The 18475-nt window shown below is 49.0% G+C and overlaps 5 protein-coding genes across 6 annotated transcripts; 2 read left to right on the top strand and 3 right to left on the bottom strand.

The window, feature by feature from the left end:
* Position 1: 1 nt before the first annotated feature.
* On the bottom strand, positions 2-1203 carry RKM5 (S-adenosylmethionine-dependent methyltransferase; the record flags this gene model as incomplete). The annotated part of the gene is made up of 3 exons (XM_046091548.1): positions 2-834; positions 912-1073; positions 1131-1203. 3 exons carry the CDS (start codon positions 1201-1203, stop codon positions 2-4), a joined length of 1068 nt encoding a protein of 355 aa, XP_045947525.1.
* A 3264-nt stretch (positions 1204-4467) lies between these two features.
* Positions 4468-6756, top strand: faa4 (long-chain fatty acid-CoA ligase FAA1; the record flags this gene model as incomplete). The annotated part of the gene is made up of 4 exons (XM_046091549.1): positions 4468-4907; positions 4975-5396; positions 5447-6591; positions 6658-6756. The coding sequence occupies 4 exons, from the start codon at positions 4468-4470 to the stop codon at positions 6754-6756; spliced, it is 2106 nt and encodes a 701-aa protein (XP_045947526.1).
* A 1682-nt stretch (positions 6757-8438) lies between these two features.
* On the top strand, positions 8439-8730 carry LDX57_009811 (uncharacterized protein; the record flags this gene model as incomplete). The annotated part of the gene is made up of 2 exons (XM_046091550.1): positions 8439-8452; positions 8535-8730. The coding sequence occupies 2 exons, from the start codon at positions 8439-8441 to the stop codon at positions 8728-8730; spliced, it is 210 nt and encodes a 69-aa protein (XP_045947527.1).
* Positions 8731-12538: 3808 nt separating this feature from the next.
* LDX57_009812 lies at positions 12539-15840 on the bottom strand (the record flags this gene model as incomplete). 2 transcript variants are annotated; one of them, XM_046091552.1, is made up of 3 exons in its annotated part: positions 15236-15840; positions 13607-15168; positions 12539-12576 (listed from the first exon to the last, which is right to left on the bottom strand). In XM_046091552.1, exons 1-3 carry the CDS (start codon positions 15268-15270, stop codon positions 12539-12541), a joined length of 1635 nt encoding a protein of 544 aa, XP_045947529.1. In that variant the 5' UTR covers positions 15271-15840. The 2 variants fall into 2 exon arrangements, with proteins under 2 accessions (XP_045947529.1, XP_045947528.1); XM_046091551.1 differs by having other exon boundaries at positions 13607-15840.
* Positions 15841-15927: 87 nt separating this feature from the next.
* LDX57_009813 (uncharacterized protein) lies at positions 15928-16125 on the bottom strand (the record flags this gene model as incomplete). The annotated part of the gene is made up of 1 exon (XM_046091553.1): positions 15928-16125. The coding sequence occupies one exon, from the start codon at positions 16123-16125 to the stop codon at positions 15928-15930; it is 198 nt and encodes a 65-aa protein (XP_045947530.1).
* Between the last annotated feature and the right edge of the window lie 2350 nt (positions 16126-18475).

Consider the following 18475-nt stretch of genomic DNA (forward strand, 5'->3'; position numbering starts at 1 on the left):
CCTACGCAACATCCCCCCTCAACAATAACAAATGAACCAAGTACCCCGACCCAACCCGCAGCTTCTCTCCCGCCACTTCATCACTCACCCTCCAGACCCGAAAAAAGCGCATCGTCTCCCGCAACCACGTCTCGAAGACATCTGGGGAGCGTTGCTGCTGCGCAATGAGACAGATCGTGGGCGGTCGGGTTGTTTGTGAGCTATTACCATTACCATTGCCAGTGCCATTGTTGTAGTTGATGTTGATGTTGTTGTTGTCGTTGTCACTAGGGGCCCGATAGACAGGTCGCAGACGGCAGATGTCCGCACAGGTCCGCACAAACGGAGCAACGAGGGCTTCGTTGTAGATGCAGTCGCAGGAGATGAGGAGGTCGAAGCCTTTATCCTCTTCTCCTTCGGGGTTGTTTTCGTTGTCTTCGATCTCGATGCTATCTTTCAATGTAGTCGCCAGGTCGGTTTCCCAGTCTAGAGTTGTGAATGTGATGTTGGCGGGGGCAGCAGCAGCAGAAGAGGTTGTTGATTTCATCTTCGATTTCTCTGTTCTCGTTTGTTTCTTCTTCCCCTTGCCCCCCTTTGAATTCACCGCGGTTGTTCTCGACGCCGACACCGAAGCATTCGTCTCCAAATTCTGCCGCAGAAGACGACGCACGTATTCCTGATCCGTGGTGAGATAGTGCCGAACAGACGGCGCCAGGGTCAATGCCATCAACCCGGAGATGCCACAGCCCAGCTCGACGACGGTGGAAGACGACGAGAGCAGGGAATGCGTCCAGAGAGGATTAGATTGGTAGGCGGAGATCCAGTCCGCGAAGAGGGGGGTGATTTTCCAGAGGACTATTCAGGTCCGTTAGTTAATTTACCTACTAGATGTTGTGTTGTGTGGATGGATAGGATGTAATGTATGTACATACCTGCACCGGTGGTGCCGCCGGCCCGAGCGGAGGAGAGAACTGCGGGAGACTGGTGGACGGTGTAGTCTTGATCGTGGATGGAGATCTCGACGGAGGGAGATCGGGGATCGATCATGCCCAGGTTGGCGGAGGGGATGGGTTCGGAGAAGATGAGGAAGGATTCTATAGAGGATCAGTTAATGGGGGAATTTACGATGTGGATATGGAAGGTGGACGCACCCTCGTCTGCATCGTCGATCTCGGGGCCAAGTGCGGCCAGGAGGTGGGAGATATTCTCCATGAGGATATTCATCTATGGTAAGTGTAGGTATACTTCCCTTTCTGGTAGGTAAGTATGTACACCACACACATCACGGGCATTCAAAAGAATCCGAAGGAATTGGATTCAACTGTTGGAAGAACAGACGTGATTGGCTCTCGGCGATGGAACCGCGTAGCTGCCCAATCAGGTTAATTGCAGGATTCGTCGAAGGCGTCCAAGTGGATTAGAGATTTCCACCGGAGAAGAAGAAAGGAAAAGAAGTCGATGCATGACATCATTTGACAGGGTCGCATTGCTTGATGGGTTTAGTCCCTGATGTGATCTGTCCACGAGTTTTCATTTGGTTTTTGCGACTTTTGAGTGAGTTTACGACACCTAATTCAACGTCCTTGTTCACCCCTCCGTACAAGTCCCATTTAATATTCTTCTATCGCTCCTCCTACTGGTACACTTTCTTTCAGTAGATATGTGTTCTATGCCCTCCATGACTGCTCACGGTTGGTAGAGCGGTTAGAATTGTTCATGTTCCATCTCTGACGATTGTCTTGTTTCCTAGGACCATTCGAGGAACTGGGACCAGATCAGTTATCAGACTGATAGGAGTTATTCTTTGTCGGTAGCTGCAGTCGAGATTCTCGTAGAGGTGTTGTTATAATTCAAGCAACTGCAGGAACTCCCCTCAAGCATGCTTGTATGTTGGCATATCACAGCATACTCGGCCACAGTCTCGAGTTGTGGCCCTTGCCAACCAAGGGCTTGTCTTTATGGTCGAAAAACCATAACTCCGTGTAGTCGGTATGGTCCGCGGTATGGAAGAGCCTTGAACTATCGTTTGGTCAGCAACACGAAGATGAATAGAAGCATGAAAAACGAACCACAAGTTGGCCGGATAGTTGTGCAGTTGATGATAATCCAGTCTGCAACTGCCTTTTCCTGGAGTTATGCATGGATACTGGCCCCCTTTCTTGAACCGCAAAAGATGTCCTTCTAGTCGATCATGATCTCTCAATAATTCAATCGCTCACTTCTTTTCTGGTATTAGGAAATCCACTCTGCCGGAACTCGACCTTCACTCCGTACAATTTGGCACACCCCGGCCTGCTACTGCATTGTACACCCTGTAGAATTAATCTTGATAATGCGCCTCCACATATCTAGGTTTGGCTGTTCCCTTCTGTGGAGTCCCTCAGACTCGCTGCTGGAAACACGTATCATTGCCATACATCGCTGAGCTAGGCCGAAAACACGTTTCGGCAAGGGAGTCTCCTCTATTCCTTACGAGGAGGAGCAAAGAAGCGTAAACCCGACATGACAAGGGCATATCTCGGTTATCAAGCATAATTGCTGCAATAAAGATGATGCGTTTCTTGGTTTTATCGCGGAGCTAATGTCGAGCTCGACTCCTCTTGCCAAATGGAAGTAATCCATTGTAAGACCCCGTTCCTAACATCTACATTTTATTTATTCAGTATGAAGCAAGAAATGGAGCATTAAAGGTACTTACCTTTCGTGCAACAATGTTGGCAAGACGGTAACTTCTCTTGCATTGTCGACCTTCTGCCCCGTGTTCACAGGCATCCTGTGAACCAGACCCTCTCGATATGGAGGAGTTGGAGCCATATCGGCTACCAAGGATATATTGAAAGGGCGACTGACCCAATAGTCGGAGACAAGACAAGGTCACAGTAACCGGTCTGCACTGTTGCTTCCGTCTCTTCAGAATCCCAGAGATATCAGACTGACTACCAGGCCACGCACAAAGGTGCAGATTGTGTGGTGGTGGCTGAGATACTAGATCAATATAGAGCCGAAAGGCCTTATAACTTGGTTTTCGATAACCGAAGTTATGTTTATTTGTGATTTTCACGACTCTAGCCACGACTGGCATTATCTTTATAGAATATTTCCCATATTCCAGATTCCTCGAACCAATGGCATGGACCAGTAGTGCAACGCTAATGTATGTATGATAGAGATAAGACCTGGTCGGTCACAGTTGGAAATATGGGTCGTCTGGGCTATTGCTCGTAGAGATATTCGACAAGCACTGGTCATGCCTTCCCAATAGCTTGTTGTAGATTGATAAAAGTATGACAGGACACTGTGGATCGTTCTTAAGGAAGTTGACGTTTTGTACAGCCAAGATCGGGCACAGCATCGAGTGAAAATGGTAGCCAAGCATTCAGATGTGAATACGGAGTATCTATTTTGAATTCACCTTTTAGGTAGTTAATTAGACCTCTAAGGCCGAGCGATATGGAATACCACCCGAAAGGAATCCCCACCGCGGAGGGAGTCCTGATGAATGACGAGGACGATCGTAGAGTATATGAGGTCTACGGGGTAAGTTCGAGCACCGACTACTGAGTAACCTGCCATGATCTTGGACCTATCACGCAATGAAAAGGGGAAAGAATAAGATGCTGACAAGAATGTCGATGCATGACATCATCCGACAGGGATCGCAGTGCTTGGTGTTTCTTAGTCTCAATCCTTTCTTGAAATTCTTGCAAGAACTTCCCCTCCAATCTGGAAAATGGGCGAAGAAGCTTTTATGGCCGGAATTATGTACTGCGTATGCTGAATCTTCAACGACCAAATAATCAGTGCCTACTGCGAACCGCGGCAAGTGAACGGTGTCTTGCCGAGCCGACGGAGGGACTCGCCGGGGAGGTACCCGGACAGGGGAGTTGACAGGGAAAGGATACCTCGACCCGGAGTATCTGTTCCGACCGTTGCGCAAGGGAGATCTCAATATCTGGTCTTCTAGCGGATCGTCCTCCGTAGAGAAATCAAATTCAAACGTACTTCAAAAGTCAACTCTAACACCGACCAACTGTTCCGAGAGGCCCCCATCGGCTCGGCGTCGTCATTGGCAGCAGAAGTGGCCCTGTCCAGCCACGAAAACTCTCTGACTTCATCATCCCTGCCGCTGCTCTTCTTCTTCTTCTCTCGCCCCTTTCCCTCTGCTGCGCTTCCCCCCCCCGCCAGTAACTTCGTGGCTATCCTCGTGGTGCATTCTGTGCTCCTCTCTCTCTTTTTTTTTTCTCTTGACTTTTTTGTCTCCACCTGGTAAGTTAATCCAACCTCGCCCACCGGTGTTTTGACTTCTGCCACTCCGCACCGAACCTGTGGTTCCTGCTCGTACTGGGTCGATTTGTCGTGCTGCGCCTTTCGCATCCGATGCCGGTTTGCCCCTCGGGGGGAAGAACAATTTACTAATTGCCAATTGCTATAGTCAATCGCATCTTCTCTTTCCCACCTACCCTCCCGTTCTTCTAACTCGCCGCCAACATGTCGAAAAGAGATGCTCACCTTCAACCGCGCATGTCCAAGAAGCCTCCCTTCACTGTGGAAGCTCCGGGCTACGAGCGTGTCGAAGGAGAAACTATCCCCCGTCGCCTCCCCGTGGCTAAGGACGGTCTGATCCTGAAGCCCTCGGAGGACGTCGCAACCGTCTACGATAATTTCCGTCGATCTGCGCGGGTCTTCGGCAACGCGAAGGCCGTCGGCAGCCGTCGCTTGATCAAGACCCACGTCGAGAACAAGAAGGTCAAGAAGATCATCGACGGCAAGGAGCAGGAGGTCGACAAGCAATGGACCTACTTTGAAAAGAGCGAATACTCGTACAAGAGCTTCGTCGAGTATGAGCAGACGGCGCTGCAGCTGGGCGCCGGTCTACGGAAGCTGGGACTCGAGAAGGAACACAAGGTTCATCTCTACGGTGCCACCAGGTACGTCGACTGTTAGGAATACTGTACACGATCGGGGATTGACGGCTGACACTTGTCTTTCCTCTAGCGCCAATTGGCTTCTCATGTCGCACGGAGCCTCGTCTCAGTCGATTACCATCGTTACCGCATATGATACCCTGGGTGAAGAAGGATTGAAACACTCTCTGGTTCAAACCGACAGTGCCGCCATCTTCTGCGACCCCGTCCTGATCCCCGCCGTGGCCAACGTCCTCAAGGACGCCAAGTCCATTAAATATGTCATCTACAACTCGTTCGAGGAGGTCAAGCAGGAGGACCTGGACCGACTGAAACGGGAATATGACTACCTGAACATCGTGAGCTTCGACGAGCTACAAAAGCTGGGTCAAGAGAACCCCGTGGATCCTGTTCCACCCGCCCCGGAAGACCTCTGCTGCATCATGTACACCTCTGGATCGACGGGCCCGCCCAAGGGTGTTCCTCTGACGCACAAGAACGTCATCGCTGCGAGTAAGTCGATATCCGCTAGTTTTTTTTGATCCTCGAACTAATTGCAATAGCCGCCGGTATCAACGCAATCGTCGGAGAGTACATCGGCCCCTCGGACAGTCTTCTGACGTACCTTCCGCAAGCGCATATCCTGGAATTCATGTTCGAGAACCTTTGTCTGTTCTGGGGTGGTACTATGGGTTACGGAAACCCTCGCACGCTGTCGGACGCCTCCATGCGCCACTGCAAGGGTGATATTCGCGAATTCAAGCCCACCATCCTCGTCGGCGTGCCCGCCGTCTGGGAGTCCGTGAAGAAGGGTGTGCTGAACAACTTGAACAAGGCCAACTTCGTCATGAGAGGTCTGTTCTGGGGAGCCATGTCCGCCAAGAACTTCCTGATGACGACCGGTTTCCCCGGACACAACATGGGTGCCTCGATCATCGACACCGTGGTCTTCCGCAAATTGAAGGACGCCACCGGTGGTCGGTTGCGGATAATGATGAACGGAGGCGGTCCGATCTCGAAAGAAACGCAAAAGTTCCTATCCATGGCCATTGCTCCCATGATCAGCGGCTACGGGCTGACCGAGACCTCCGCCATGGGTGCGCTGAACGACCCGATGGCCTGGAACCCCGACGCGCTCGGCGACCTGCCCGCCTCGATCGAGGTAAAGCTGGTCGACTTCCCGGACGCCGGCTACCTGACCAAGAACAACCCTCCTCAGGGTGAGATCTTCATCCGTGGCGGCAGCGTGACCACCGCGTACTGGCAGAACGAGGAGGAGACCAAGGGCGCCTTCTCCCACGACGGATGGTTCATGACGGGTGACATTGGCGAGTTCGACCAGTACGGTCACCTCAAGATCATCGACCGCAAGAAGAACCTGGTCAAGACCCTCAACGGTGAATACATTGCGCTCGAGAAGCTCGAGTCGGTCTACCGTTCCTCCCCCGTGGTCGGCAACATCTGTGTCTACGCCGCCCAGGACCAGGACAAGCCGATCGCCATCATCGTTCCCGTCGAAGCCGCGCTGCTCAAGCTGGCCCACGAGAACGGCATCGAGGGCGACTCTGTCGAATCCCTGGTGCACAACGAGAAGCTGAAGGGCATCGTGCTCAAGCAGCTGCAGACTGCCGGCCGTGCCGCCGGACTCCGTGGTATTGAGATCATCAACGGCGTGGTGCTCTCCGACGAAGAGTGGACCTCTCAAAACGTAAGTTCCTGTCATCTTTGTCTCCCCCAACCCGAAGAACTAGAAGCTAATGTTCACTTTCATTAGGGATACATGACCGCCGCCCAGAAACTCCAGCGCAAGAAGATTGTCAGCCACTTCCAAAGCGAGATTGACATTGCGTATGGCAAGAAGAAGAACGTCTAAAGCACGCAATCCACCAAAAAAGAAGACAAAGTTAATTAATCTGTGTTTGTACGAGATTCCATCTTTTCTAATGTTTGAATTCAATCTTATATAGCTTTTCTTGCTTTCTATTCAATTTGTCTCTGTATCACGCATTTTTCTGTTTCATTATTTGATCCGTGCATTTGATTTGATGTCATATGCGTTGAATCGGATGGTTTTCCCCCCCCGTTATTTCTCCTTTTTTTTTTTTTTTTTTTTTTTTTTTTTCCTCTAGCTGCTCCATGTTTTGTTTGGCGCAAGCAAGGTATAGAGCTTTCATCTTTCTTCCTTGTAAGTTATAGGATGACGATCTGGTTTGATATGCTCTGTTTACAAATGTCAAGTCATTGAATCGAGAATCTTGGAATGAACTGAAATCTCCTAGCAAGTAAATGTAGACCTATTTACGTGTAGATATAGATGTAACTAACAGAAAGAATCTGATGCAAGTAAGTCCAGTGAGATATAGTCCCAACGCCAGATACTCCTCTCTATTTTCGCATCTTGAAGATATGACTGCTGCGTGCCCTCCAGGCCTTATGTTTCTGAGACTTTTAACTGAGGACAATATTCTTCAGCTTGTCTAGCTCTCATGGATATCCTATCTTATCTCATATCTTATTCGTGGCCTGTCTCTGGCTCTTCATGATACCTGAACACGAGCACAAGCACACGAGTCGACCGGAGATGAAGTGGATTGTATGGATGAGGGTGTATGAGGGACTTTTTTATCTGTGATTCCCTCGGGGGCTCTTGATTCGATTCGAGTTGATGGGTTATCTATTGTTCGAAGATAGGGAGGCGGTCTCTGTATGCTTGTTAGATATTTAGCGATTTGATTCATGTTGATGGATAGATGGGTAGATAAGGAGATAGATCGAGTGTCTTAGAAGGTAAGCAAGCGCTTATAAACTCAAGGAGAGTTTTTCCTGTATGTAGCTGTGGTAGAGATATAGCATAGGGAGGCTTGTTGCGCTTGCGCTGGTGTTTGTGTCTGTGTCTGTCTGTCTGTCGATTTCATGGCAAGGTGTTGGTTAGGGTGTGTCACTTGATTCCTATTTTCCAGACTCCATTCACGGTCAGTGATGGGAGTTAAATAGAAGGAGGTCAGAAGAGAGAAAGAAGATAAAGATGACATACTTCTGGATGGTTGCCCTGAGTTTTGTAGTATGTGGATGGATTGATTTCGGTTGTGATGTTGATATTGTATCTAGTATCCAGTGTCTAGTGTCTAGCATGTCTATGAGTTGAAAGAGGTATGCTCAGTCAGTTCTATAATCAAGTATAGAAAGTACTAATAATATCTGGATCAATTGTCTCAGTCATCAAAAATAAGATAAAAAGATGAAGCCATAAACTATTAGTGGCGGACCCGACCACCCACCGCCTTTCGCCGGTGGGTGGTCGGGTCCGCCACTAATACCCGTTAACAACACAACAGCCTAAGGCATCCACAGCTACACCAACGATCTAAACCCGATCCCGCCTAGCGCCACCGAGGCACATTGGCAACGGCCAACTTCCCTTCCACAGTTCAGTTGTACTCCTGACCGGGACTGGACCTCAGCTTCAATACGAATGGAGTAATTTCCTACTTCTTGACTAACCAACTTATTGCACATTTAATTTCTATTATTGAATTTCGACGCCTCAAATCCATCATGACGTTCTGGAGGTAAGTCCTACCACTCCTAATACTCTAGTGTTCGAACAGTTTGGACCGAATTTCAACTGACCTCGTGCGCTCCAAACCCCAGCTCGTACCGTTCGCTCTCGCCCAAGACAAGGGCTCTGTTTGGAATCGGCGTCATGGCCTGGGCTTCGATCGGGCTTTGGACTTCGCCTCAGGTGGAGGGTGCCATGGGCATGCTGCCGACCAAGGAGGAGCAAGAGGATCTCGATCGCAAGCTGGCGCTGCGCGTGTCCAGGGTCGATAAGGATGGGGGCAATTGAAAACGAGGGATCTGATCCCAAATTGATCTTTTCTCCAGGGGAAGTCCCGGAGGAGAAGGAGGAAGAGGCGGGGGACAAAAAGAGACATACGGAGTGGACGGAGTGACTTTTGGGGAAGGGGAAGGGAGGAAAAAAAAAAAGAATGATCAACACCCTTTTTTTTTTTTTTTTTTTTATTCAAAAATTCTTTTTCTTTTTCTTCTTTTTTGATTGCGACTACAGTTTCGCCCCCCTCTCTGGTCTCTTTCCTCCTTCGGTCTTTTTTCTCATTCGATGAAGGGCAGGGTGGACTGACTAGGCGGCTGGAGTCACCACGTCTGTGTGACCTTGTCAGTGTTTCCCGTTCGTCTTTCCAGTCAGCGCCAATCTTTTGCCATCGCCGAATAATTAGGTTTGAACAAAACGGAAAAAGAAAGTGGAGCCGGGAGTCACGGAGATTGGGAGATGAAGGGGGCAGGCGAAAAGAGAGAGTCCACCATGCACATGCGGGATAATTAAAAACAGAATGAGACATGACCAACGGGGTCAAAACGGCGCCCCGTCAATACAAAGACATCAAGAAATGGGCGTTTACAGTCAACTCCCGTCGCGTGTCGAGGATCGTCAGAAGTTTGTTTGGCGCAACACAACATCCGGAGACCGTTTCGTGAAACAGGCAGGTCTAATGCATGAAATGCTAGGATGAGAACAAAGGGACGCGGGAGCCATGGCATAAACAAAGAACCGGAAAAGAAATTAAAAAGTTGGATGTTAGCCCGGAGGGTTGAAGGAATCCCTTGTCAATTGGAGAGACCGGACCAGACCAGACCAGACCAGACCAGACCAGGATTGCATGGAACCGAGGAAGAAAACGAGAGCAGATGCGCGTGAGAATGCGAAAAGATCTAGCGAGGCCACTCCATCATGGGGGCAAGGCTGCCAACTCATTCCCATGCTTGTCAACGCAAACAGTAACGAAGAGAAGAGAAAGTGAAAAAAAGGAAATGGAAAAAACCCGTCCAGGACGATCTGAAGATCACAACTAGCCAGGAAAGCGTTGCGGTCGGACCGCTCTCTATGATCAAGGATTCATACTGTTGTCCTGGGCCCATGACCCTGGAGCTTCATTTTCCCGTCTCTCTCTCCGGTCAGTCAGATCATTTGACGCAACCCGTTCAGCTTTTGAGGCTGCCTAATCATTCTAGGCGGATGACTCGGGCCTCCGAATACGCATGCATCCTAACTGTACCTAGTTAGGGGGATGAAGGTTTCAAGGGAAGAGAGAGATCACCGCCATGGCTTAATTCCTGGCCACTGGCTAGTCCCAAAGGAGAGAGAAAAGGAAAAAGAAGGAAGGAGGGAAGATGGGGAGGAGGCAGGCTGAAGCTGAAGCGGTGGGAGGAGGACGCAGATTGGATGCAACGGTTGCACAACTCGAGGATGTATCTTCCAACAGCGACGCCGCGCCCTCATTGGCCCTGCCTTCCCATCAGTCAAGAAGGACCCTCCTGTGGACTGCAAGGCTCTCTCGTCGCCTCCAACCCCCCCATCATTGAACTCCCTTGTACGACGTGCATGGCCGGTGAGATCATTCTACCGTACGATACCGTACACGAGGGCATGAAGACTGGCTGGATCCGCCCGACGCCGGGCCTTGTTGGTATCCGCAATTCTGAAAAGCGCGCGACGCATGAAGTGCTTCTAGCCGCGCTAGGGATAGACAAGAGAATAATCCATGGAGCAAAGAGGATGGCCATCTGCACGTCTGATTGGGGCGGATCTCATTCCAATTCATGCTGGATGCTGTTGGGGATGATGAAATGGATAAGGGGGTGTCGGGCCCGTGGACACGGAAGTGATGGAGGATGAATGGATAGGATCGTCTTGTTTCTTAACCTCATCCCGGTTTTTGAAACAATCCTCACCTCCTTCATCTTATTATTTTTGTGACTAGAGAAATGATTGAAATGAAATTGATGATGGAAAGGGGGATTGATGAACACAACAAGAGAGAAAGTCTAAGCGAGAGAGAGGGTGTGTGCACCTTGAAGTAACTACTACATACAGAGCGGATATCAAAGACGAAGGAATCGGAACGTGCCGAGCGGGCGTTAGTCAGCACCCGACCGAAGTCGCGGAAGTCACGGGAACTGCCAATGACATAAGCGGGCCTAATGTATGTCCGGTCGATCATCGAATGGATTCGTCGATCTCTTCTTAGTTCCATATTCCTTTCGACGTCGTCCGTCGTGTCGGGTCGCTCGATCTGCCCTCGTCAAGTACGTCGGTCTTTCATTCCGCATTTCTTCTTCAAATTACTCCGTGGGGAGAAGAGAAACAACATTGAAAATAAAAAAAGCGAGAGAAGGCTGCAACAACCAGTCGGTAGCCGTATCAGGATGACAACAAAGACCGCAGGGAAGCAAAGAAAATAAAAAATAAAAAAAAAAGGAGATGATCCAACTGTGAGTGGCCGGAAGTAGACTAACTAACGACGACTGCTGCTGGCCGATGACCAACTTGCCAAAATGGCGATCTTGTCGTCATTTGGCCTAAGATCGAGGCGGTTTTATTTTTCTGCTTTTTTCTGCGTTTCTTTCTTTTCTTTTCTTTTCTTTTCTTTTTTCTTGCTCGTTTAATGGATTTATTTTCATGTATTTTTTCTTTTTTCTTTCTCTGTTTCTTTGACTTCCCAGAAAACCCCAACCCGATGGGAAAAAAAAAATGATATAATATTAACATTTCCCTAGACCCAGAAGAAGGATAGATGTCGGTCTGACCCGATCCTCCCTTTCTCTCGCCCGGCGGGCGGCGTCTTTTTACTCCATTGGCCTGGCCGCCTAAGGCTGCCACCTGGTCGGTAGGTAGCAGTCCTCGGAGAGCGAGCGAACACGTCGACAGACATGCCGCTGCTGGTGCTGCTGGTGCGCTGCTAATTTAATCCCTCTATGCAACCAACCTAACTGTACTGTAAGTATTGTTCAATCAAACCCAACCAACCAACTGCAAGCGAGGGGGGTGAAACTACCGAGGGAGAAAAAAAAAAAAGAAAAGAAAAAATAGAAAAAACCAAGACTACACCAAACCAACCCTCTGGCGTCCTGTCCCATCATCCACCCCTCTCCCCCTTGTCTCTTGCTGCGACATTGACAGCGGCACAGAAGCAACTAGCAAAGTCCCTGGAAGCAAAGCAGCGCAACATGTCGGAGAAAATCCCGCCACTTAGCATGGGGCGATGCCGTTCCGCTGTTCCTTTCTGGGTTACCTAGGCTTGTTTGGTTTTTCTTGTGGACTGGGTCGGGGTCTCTGTTGTTCTATGTGTATGTCTGTATGTTTCTATTTATCGAACTGGTTCTGGTTGAATCTCCGGTCCTGGTTCTTACCAGTTACGGACGGGATCCATCCACGTTCTTGGAATCTGACAGTAAACAGTGACAGTGACAGTGACAGATCCTTAATTTCGTTTCTTTTTTTTTCTTTCTTATTTTCTAAGGTTTATCCCGTTCTCATTCTTTTCCCTACCGTAGTTAGCGCCGTCCGGCAGTCCTTGTCATTGGCTTTGACTTTGCATTCGACGGGTACGGCGGTACCTGTCCCTGTCTTGTCTGTCTGTCTGCCTGCATTAGCAGCTTAACCGTACCCTCGGTGACCCTTTGCGATGGCCTCTACTATGTACAGTACAGTACCTACCTACTCTACAGATTCAGGTTGAAAATAGAAGATAAGATATTCATGAGAGGTTGATGGATTCCATCAAAAGCACCTCCAACATGGATTCCTATCACGATCCCGGGTTCGGAGCCATGGACCGCAAGCCAGAAAGTCAGTATCATTTCAATTTGCCCCCTTTCGGGTACGACGCTGTGTCTAAGAATAGCGAAAAACCCGGCATCAGCTATCTCGAGTCCTTTGATTCGATGGTTTCAATGATACCTCATGAACAGCATCAACATGAGTTTCCTCCTCATCATTTTAAATCTCCGATGAAAATTACACCGTTGGGGTATCATCATACCATGGGGGGCTATGACCCGGCCTGCCCTGCTCAGACCAGTGATAGAGGTAGCCCGTATGGTCGAATGAATCAAATCAAATCAAATCAGTAATAGAAACAAACACATTCTGACGAGTCTGCATCTAACCTGTACGGTACTTTCTTTTTTCGCTTCTTCGCACTATGCCTTCCGTTCATGTTCATCCTTCCAGAGGAGATGGGGTGGGTGGTAAGAGGTAAAGAAAAAAAAATAAAACAAAATAAGATAAAGAGAAAAGAACAAAAAGATAAAACAGGATGAAGGAAAAAGAGAGGAAGAAAAATGAGGTGGGACATGAGCACAGACAGAGAGGTAGGACAACCGCTCGAAGTAAAAGGGGGCAAATGGATGTGCCAGACAATCGTGACGTACTCGATAAACAATGAACAGAGCCTGGATCTGTCTGATAGGATAGCCGGATACCTGGCAGTCCTTGCTTATGCAAGTCTCTCTCTCTGCTGCCATGAACGTGGTCCCACTCCACTCGAGCACTCTATCAAGCAGCCGTGACAAAACTCGACTCTCAAGGTCCAAAGGTGGTGTCCGTAACTTTTCATCTCGACCAGCGCTCAACTCGACGCAGAGTACCCATTCAAAGGAAAAGGATACAAAGAAAAACCAAGAAAAATAAAATAAAATAGTAGTAATGAGATCAAACAAAAGAATTGAATCGACATCCGGATCAGCTGGTAATGCATGGCCAATTGTGGAAGGAAGTAAGGAAAACAGGGAAGAAGTGAAAAAGGGAAACAGAAAATAGAACAAAAAGAAAAGAAAAGAGAAGAGAAGAAGAAGGCCAACCACCAGGGCCTGTTGCTATGCGCACAGACTGTGAGAAGATGGATATCGACCATACGGGCTACCTCTATCACTGGTCCGAGCAGGGCAGGCCGGGTCATAGCCCCCCGTGGTATGATGATACCCCGGCGGTGTAATTTTCATCGGAGGTTTGAAATGATGAAGAGAGGACTCATGCTGGTGCTGTTCATGGGGCATCATTGAAATCATCGAATCAAAGGACTCGGGATAGCTGGTGCCGGGTTCCTCGCTATTTTTAGACACAGCGTCGTACCCGAAAGGGGGCAAATTGAAACGATACTGACTTTCTGGCTTGCGGTTCATGGCTCCGAACCCGGAATCGTGATAGGAATCCATGCTGGAGGTGCTTTTGATGGAATCCATCGGGTTCATGGAGGAGTCATTCAAGGTCTCGATGTCAAAGGCCGATGACGACGAGGACGAGATGTGCGGGCTTTCGCTTAGGGACGAGCGGTCGGGAGCAGGCATATGATGGTAATCCGCCCGACCGTAGGGTGGGCCACTGCGTGGTGTGTCGTACGACATCATCAAGTGAGACCGTGTAGGTCCAATGCCCGGAGGTAGCACGCCGTCGCCCGAGCCACCGCGCCCCCCATTAGGGTCCATGCTCGTCGAGCTGTCGCGACGGCCGTCTTTGTAATGGCCCGGGGAGCGGCCACGGACCACCATTGGGTGGGAGAGCTTTCGCGCAATCTTCACCCATTGGGTGTCCTCGCCGCCCACCGGATTCGAGATCTCCGCGTGGAGCTCGACCACCAGGTTGTAGTACTGCTGCTGGGCCCGCCGCTTGCCATTGTTTGCCGTGGCCTTCTGAAACTGGATCCGCTCAAACGTGTGCTGCGTGGGCGGGTGCGCGGGCTGCGGAGCGCTGCTGTAGGGGGCGGCGTAGTCGACCGACATTCCACTCGGGGGAGAAGTGGTTAACGAGAACCCATGCTGGCTGCCAATGCCTGTGGAACTGTGGCCCAGAACCAATGGCGGCGGCTGACAGGGTTGCAAAACCACCTTCCCTGGCTTCCGCTCGGACTGCTTATCACGCTTGGGGGTGTGCTGGACCAGTTCTCGGACCTCGCCATACTGCGCGTTCACTATCGCTGATATTGACATGGCAAATGATAGGATCCGCTCCGTCGAGTGATCTGTGAATTTGAGAAAAAGCGGGGCATGCGTGAAAGGAACGAGGGAGAACGAGCAGGACACGGAAAAGTAATTGCGTCGATAGCAAGTCCACTTGTCGTCGACCAGGAAGAACCCCTTGTGGATTTTGGCCTGAATTTCCGGCTTGATGGTCTGCGTCCCCGAGACGATGAATTGAAGGACGGCCGTGTCGGAAAAGGGAGGAGCATCTGTCGGGTTGTGTAGCCGGGAATCAAACATCATACTCGAAGGCTGCCCTAGAAGCAGACTTTGCGGGCGGTCCACCGTCCCATCGAGAGCCCGTGGCGTGGTCGTATATGGCGATATCCGTGACATGTCGCTCAAACTGGAAAGTGAGGGAAACGTGCTTCGCTGAAGGGTATAAGTTGCCGGATAGCTGTCTCTCATGATGCCGGCACCCCCCGTACCCTGCGGTTGTACGGTCGACGACATCCCCGCAGGCGGTTGACTGGACATATCACCTTCGTCAATTGATGCACGCGAACCCATGTGGTGGGGAGAAGATTCTGGCTTACAGGGGAGGAACCCGATGGGACCTGAAGTCGGGCATTCTGTCATAGGGTATGCTTGGTGAATGAGAGTAAATTGAGCCAGATGCGGGCGAGAAAGTATCTATATGTTTTGGGGTTGGTGCTGTTTTAGCGAACTGAACGGAGAACAAAGAACTGAAGCCATACTAACCGGAGCATGAATCGGTGGGACTCATCAGAATGGCAGGAGAAGTAGCAAACCTGAAAGGACCGCTATAGGTCAGCACGGCCTACCTGTTAGGTAGTTTCACAAGAGAGCGCGAGAGCGAAGGAGCGTGAAGGGAAAGAAAGGCAGATGATCAGAAAATAAGAAGACCAAGAAGACGGTATGGAATCCACACAGCACAAGTCCAATGCATGTATAGATGGGTCCCGGCAGATGGAGGTGGTCAAGAATTGCAAGGACATATTGAAAGCTCAAATAACATGAGCAGGGAGGCAATAGACAGGTGCATACATGCGGCATGGGTATCAGAAATAAGAATGAATTTAAAAAATCCGAAAAGAAAATCGGAACAAAGGAATAAAATCAAATAGCAGCGATAATAATCATGGAAATAATAATAATAATAAGGGATCATAGCTCAAGACATTTCGGCCGCGAAAGGGATGCTGTGACTAGTGGCTGCAAGCGGGGGAGGTGGAGCAACAAAGAGCAGTCTGAATTAAAAGACAACTTACGGCACATCCTGCATCGCAGACTGTTGGGCGTTGTACCTCAAGCCGTTGGTAGCTGGTATCGGCTGCGCTAGAGGGTGTCCAACGGCGCTTCCTCTGCGACTAGTCCCCTCGTCATCCATAGAGAAGCCGATCGACCCTGAAAATGGACGCTGCGAGGCAGTATAGTCACTGTCGGTGGTAATGGGCCCATCCATTGGGAAAGAATTGTGTAAAAGGGTTGCTGGCACATGAGGAGGATTAGATCAGGAGCAGATACCCAATATGCATATCCCACAAGGCGAACAGACGAGGCAAAGGTGAGGGCAAAAGAAAAGATAAAAAAATAAATAAAATAAATAAAATAAAATAAAATAATAAAAAAGGAAAAAGAAAAAAAGGAAGGGAAAAAAAAGGTACAACAAATGTCGGAATTCCACCAGTCCAGAATAGAACAGGGTCCCTCATCCTTGTCAGCCAAGGATACGGTACCCTTTGATGTCATGCCAATACAGCAGAATAGGCAGAGGAAAGAAGAATCGTGTAACAAGAGAGGAAGTTTGAGATACCAACGAGATAGGAAAATAAACGTCAGTCCCCCCGGATGTAGACCAAATGTCAGAAGAATCGGCATTTGTCACGAGGGCAGATTGGACCGCATAGAATAACAGTCGGGCAAGGAAATGATAACCAAATAAAGAGAAAAGGCAAAAACACGGAGGGACTCACAATGATTCATTGGCAAGCCCACAGAAACACTTGTCGCTAATCAAATGAGCTCCGGTCCCGCAAACAGCGCAAGCGCTAAAGTGACGCCCAAAGAACTAGGCTTCAATGGCTGGACAGGGGTGGATCAGGCAAGAAAGAACGCCAACGAAAAGATCGGGAGCAGTAGTTAAAAACTTCTGCTCATTGGGCTTTGAACGGTGCGGCTTGAAAAATAATCGAATAAAAATGAGAAAGAATAGTAAGAATAAGAGAAAAGAACAAAAAGATTGTCGCTCCTACTCGGGAACTTTTCGAGGTCAACACTGCCGGTCACGCCGTAGGTGGTTCTAAGCACTAAGTCAGTGCTCGCCTCAGATCCTCAAGACGAGTCGCTCGGTGACAATATAGATTGTGGAGTGCGGTAGGCTGTCGGTAATTTGGGAAATAGATCAATCATGTAGACTCGATAGAATCCAGCAAGCACAGCTCGAACGGATAGTTGGCTTGAAGAAGGAAGACAAATAACTCAGGATAATGGGAGCAAATATGGTGGTTTGAGAGAAGTAGTTGAAAAGGAAGCCAAACGCAAGAGTAGATAGAAGAGAAAATGGGTAGGGGACAAAAAGAAAACATGGCACGTTCCACCCATGAATCGCTGTTCTCCACGTTACTTGATGACATCGTCGAAAAACATGGACAGGACCACTTGCGAGTCGGTGTTGGAACAATGCACAGAACCCCTTCAATCACCAAAAGGTCATGAAGAAGTTGCTGGGGTTCAACGGTCACATAATAGAGATGGTGAATCAATGGAACAAATGAATAAGCAGAACAAAGCCATCCGACGAGTATCGAGGCATCCAACAATGTGAAAAAAAGGGAAGAGGACCTGGAAGATGGAGATGGAGAACAAAGGGAATGTGAGGCATCGGACGACGGGACTCGAAAAGGAAGACGGTAGGTAAATAAAGCACCAAATTAGAACTTACCGAATGAAGTCAACAACAATTGAGTCGTAACTTGCATTTATTGCCGCAGACCTCGAAGTTCCGCAGCAACTCTATATGTATAGCCGATTGTCTAGAGGGTCGACTATCTAAACAAAGGCTTGTCTTCTTCTCACAAGGACAAGGTCCGGATGAATTGACTGAACGATGGTACTGGGGACCGGATCGTGCTGTTTCATATTATGTTGTCAGATGGCAGGCTGGACGATTCCAGAGGCCGATCGAGGAATCTGCCCGATTGATATTTGTTTCCAAATACTGAGTGGAAATGCTTTTGCTCATGTCATGTTGATTTTTTCTTTTTCTTTTTCTTTTTCGTTTTTTTTTTCGCCCTTTCCTTTTCCCTTTTTCTTTTCTTTTCTTTTTCCCCCTTCCTCTTTCCTTTTACCCACACCCACGCATCGCCCACTTTCTCCGTTTCTAGCCTGGCCCCTTTACCTCCAAGAGAATGACCCTGGTAGACGTGCGGCGGAATTATCTGCAGAATTTCGTTGCGCACAAGCCTTAATAGCTTCTCTCAGTTACCGATTTAAGCTTGGGGGCAAATAGCACTTTTGCCACGAGCTTGTTGTGAAATCTGACTCCTGTCAGGGCCCAAGATAATCTGCTACACGCCGGTGTTCAACTGTGAATAGATAAAAAAGGTCATACATTATGGGTGACGACATCGTTAAGGGGTCCAAGCCCGAGGGCAGGTTTGGGGGTGCCCTCCTTTTTTTTTTTTCTTTTTTTTTTCTTTTTTTTTTCTTTTTTTTTCTTTTTTTTTCTTTTTGTTTATCCTTCGGTTAACGTCAACTCCATATTTTTGTTTTCACTTTTCTCGCTTACTTGGAATTTGTTTTTGTTCGTTACT

Source organism: Aspergillus melleus, assembly GCF_016097325.1.
Source record: "Aspergillus melleus strain CBS 546.65 chromosome Unknown contig6, whole genome shotgun sequence".
Classification (NCBI taxonomy): Eukaryota; Fungi; Ascomycota; class Eurotiomycetes; order Eurotiales; family Aspergillaceae; genus Aspergillus; species Aspergillus melleus.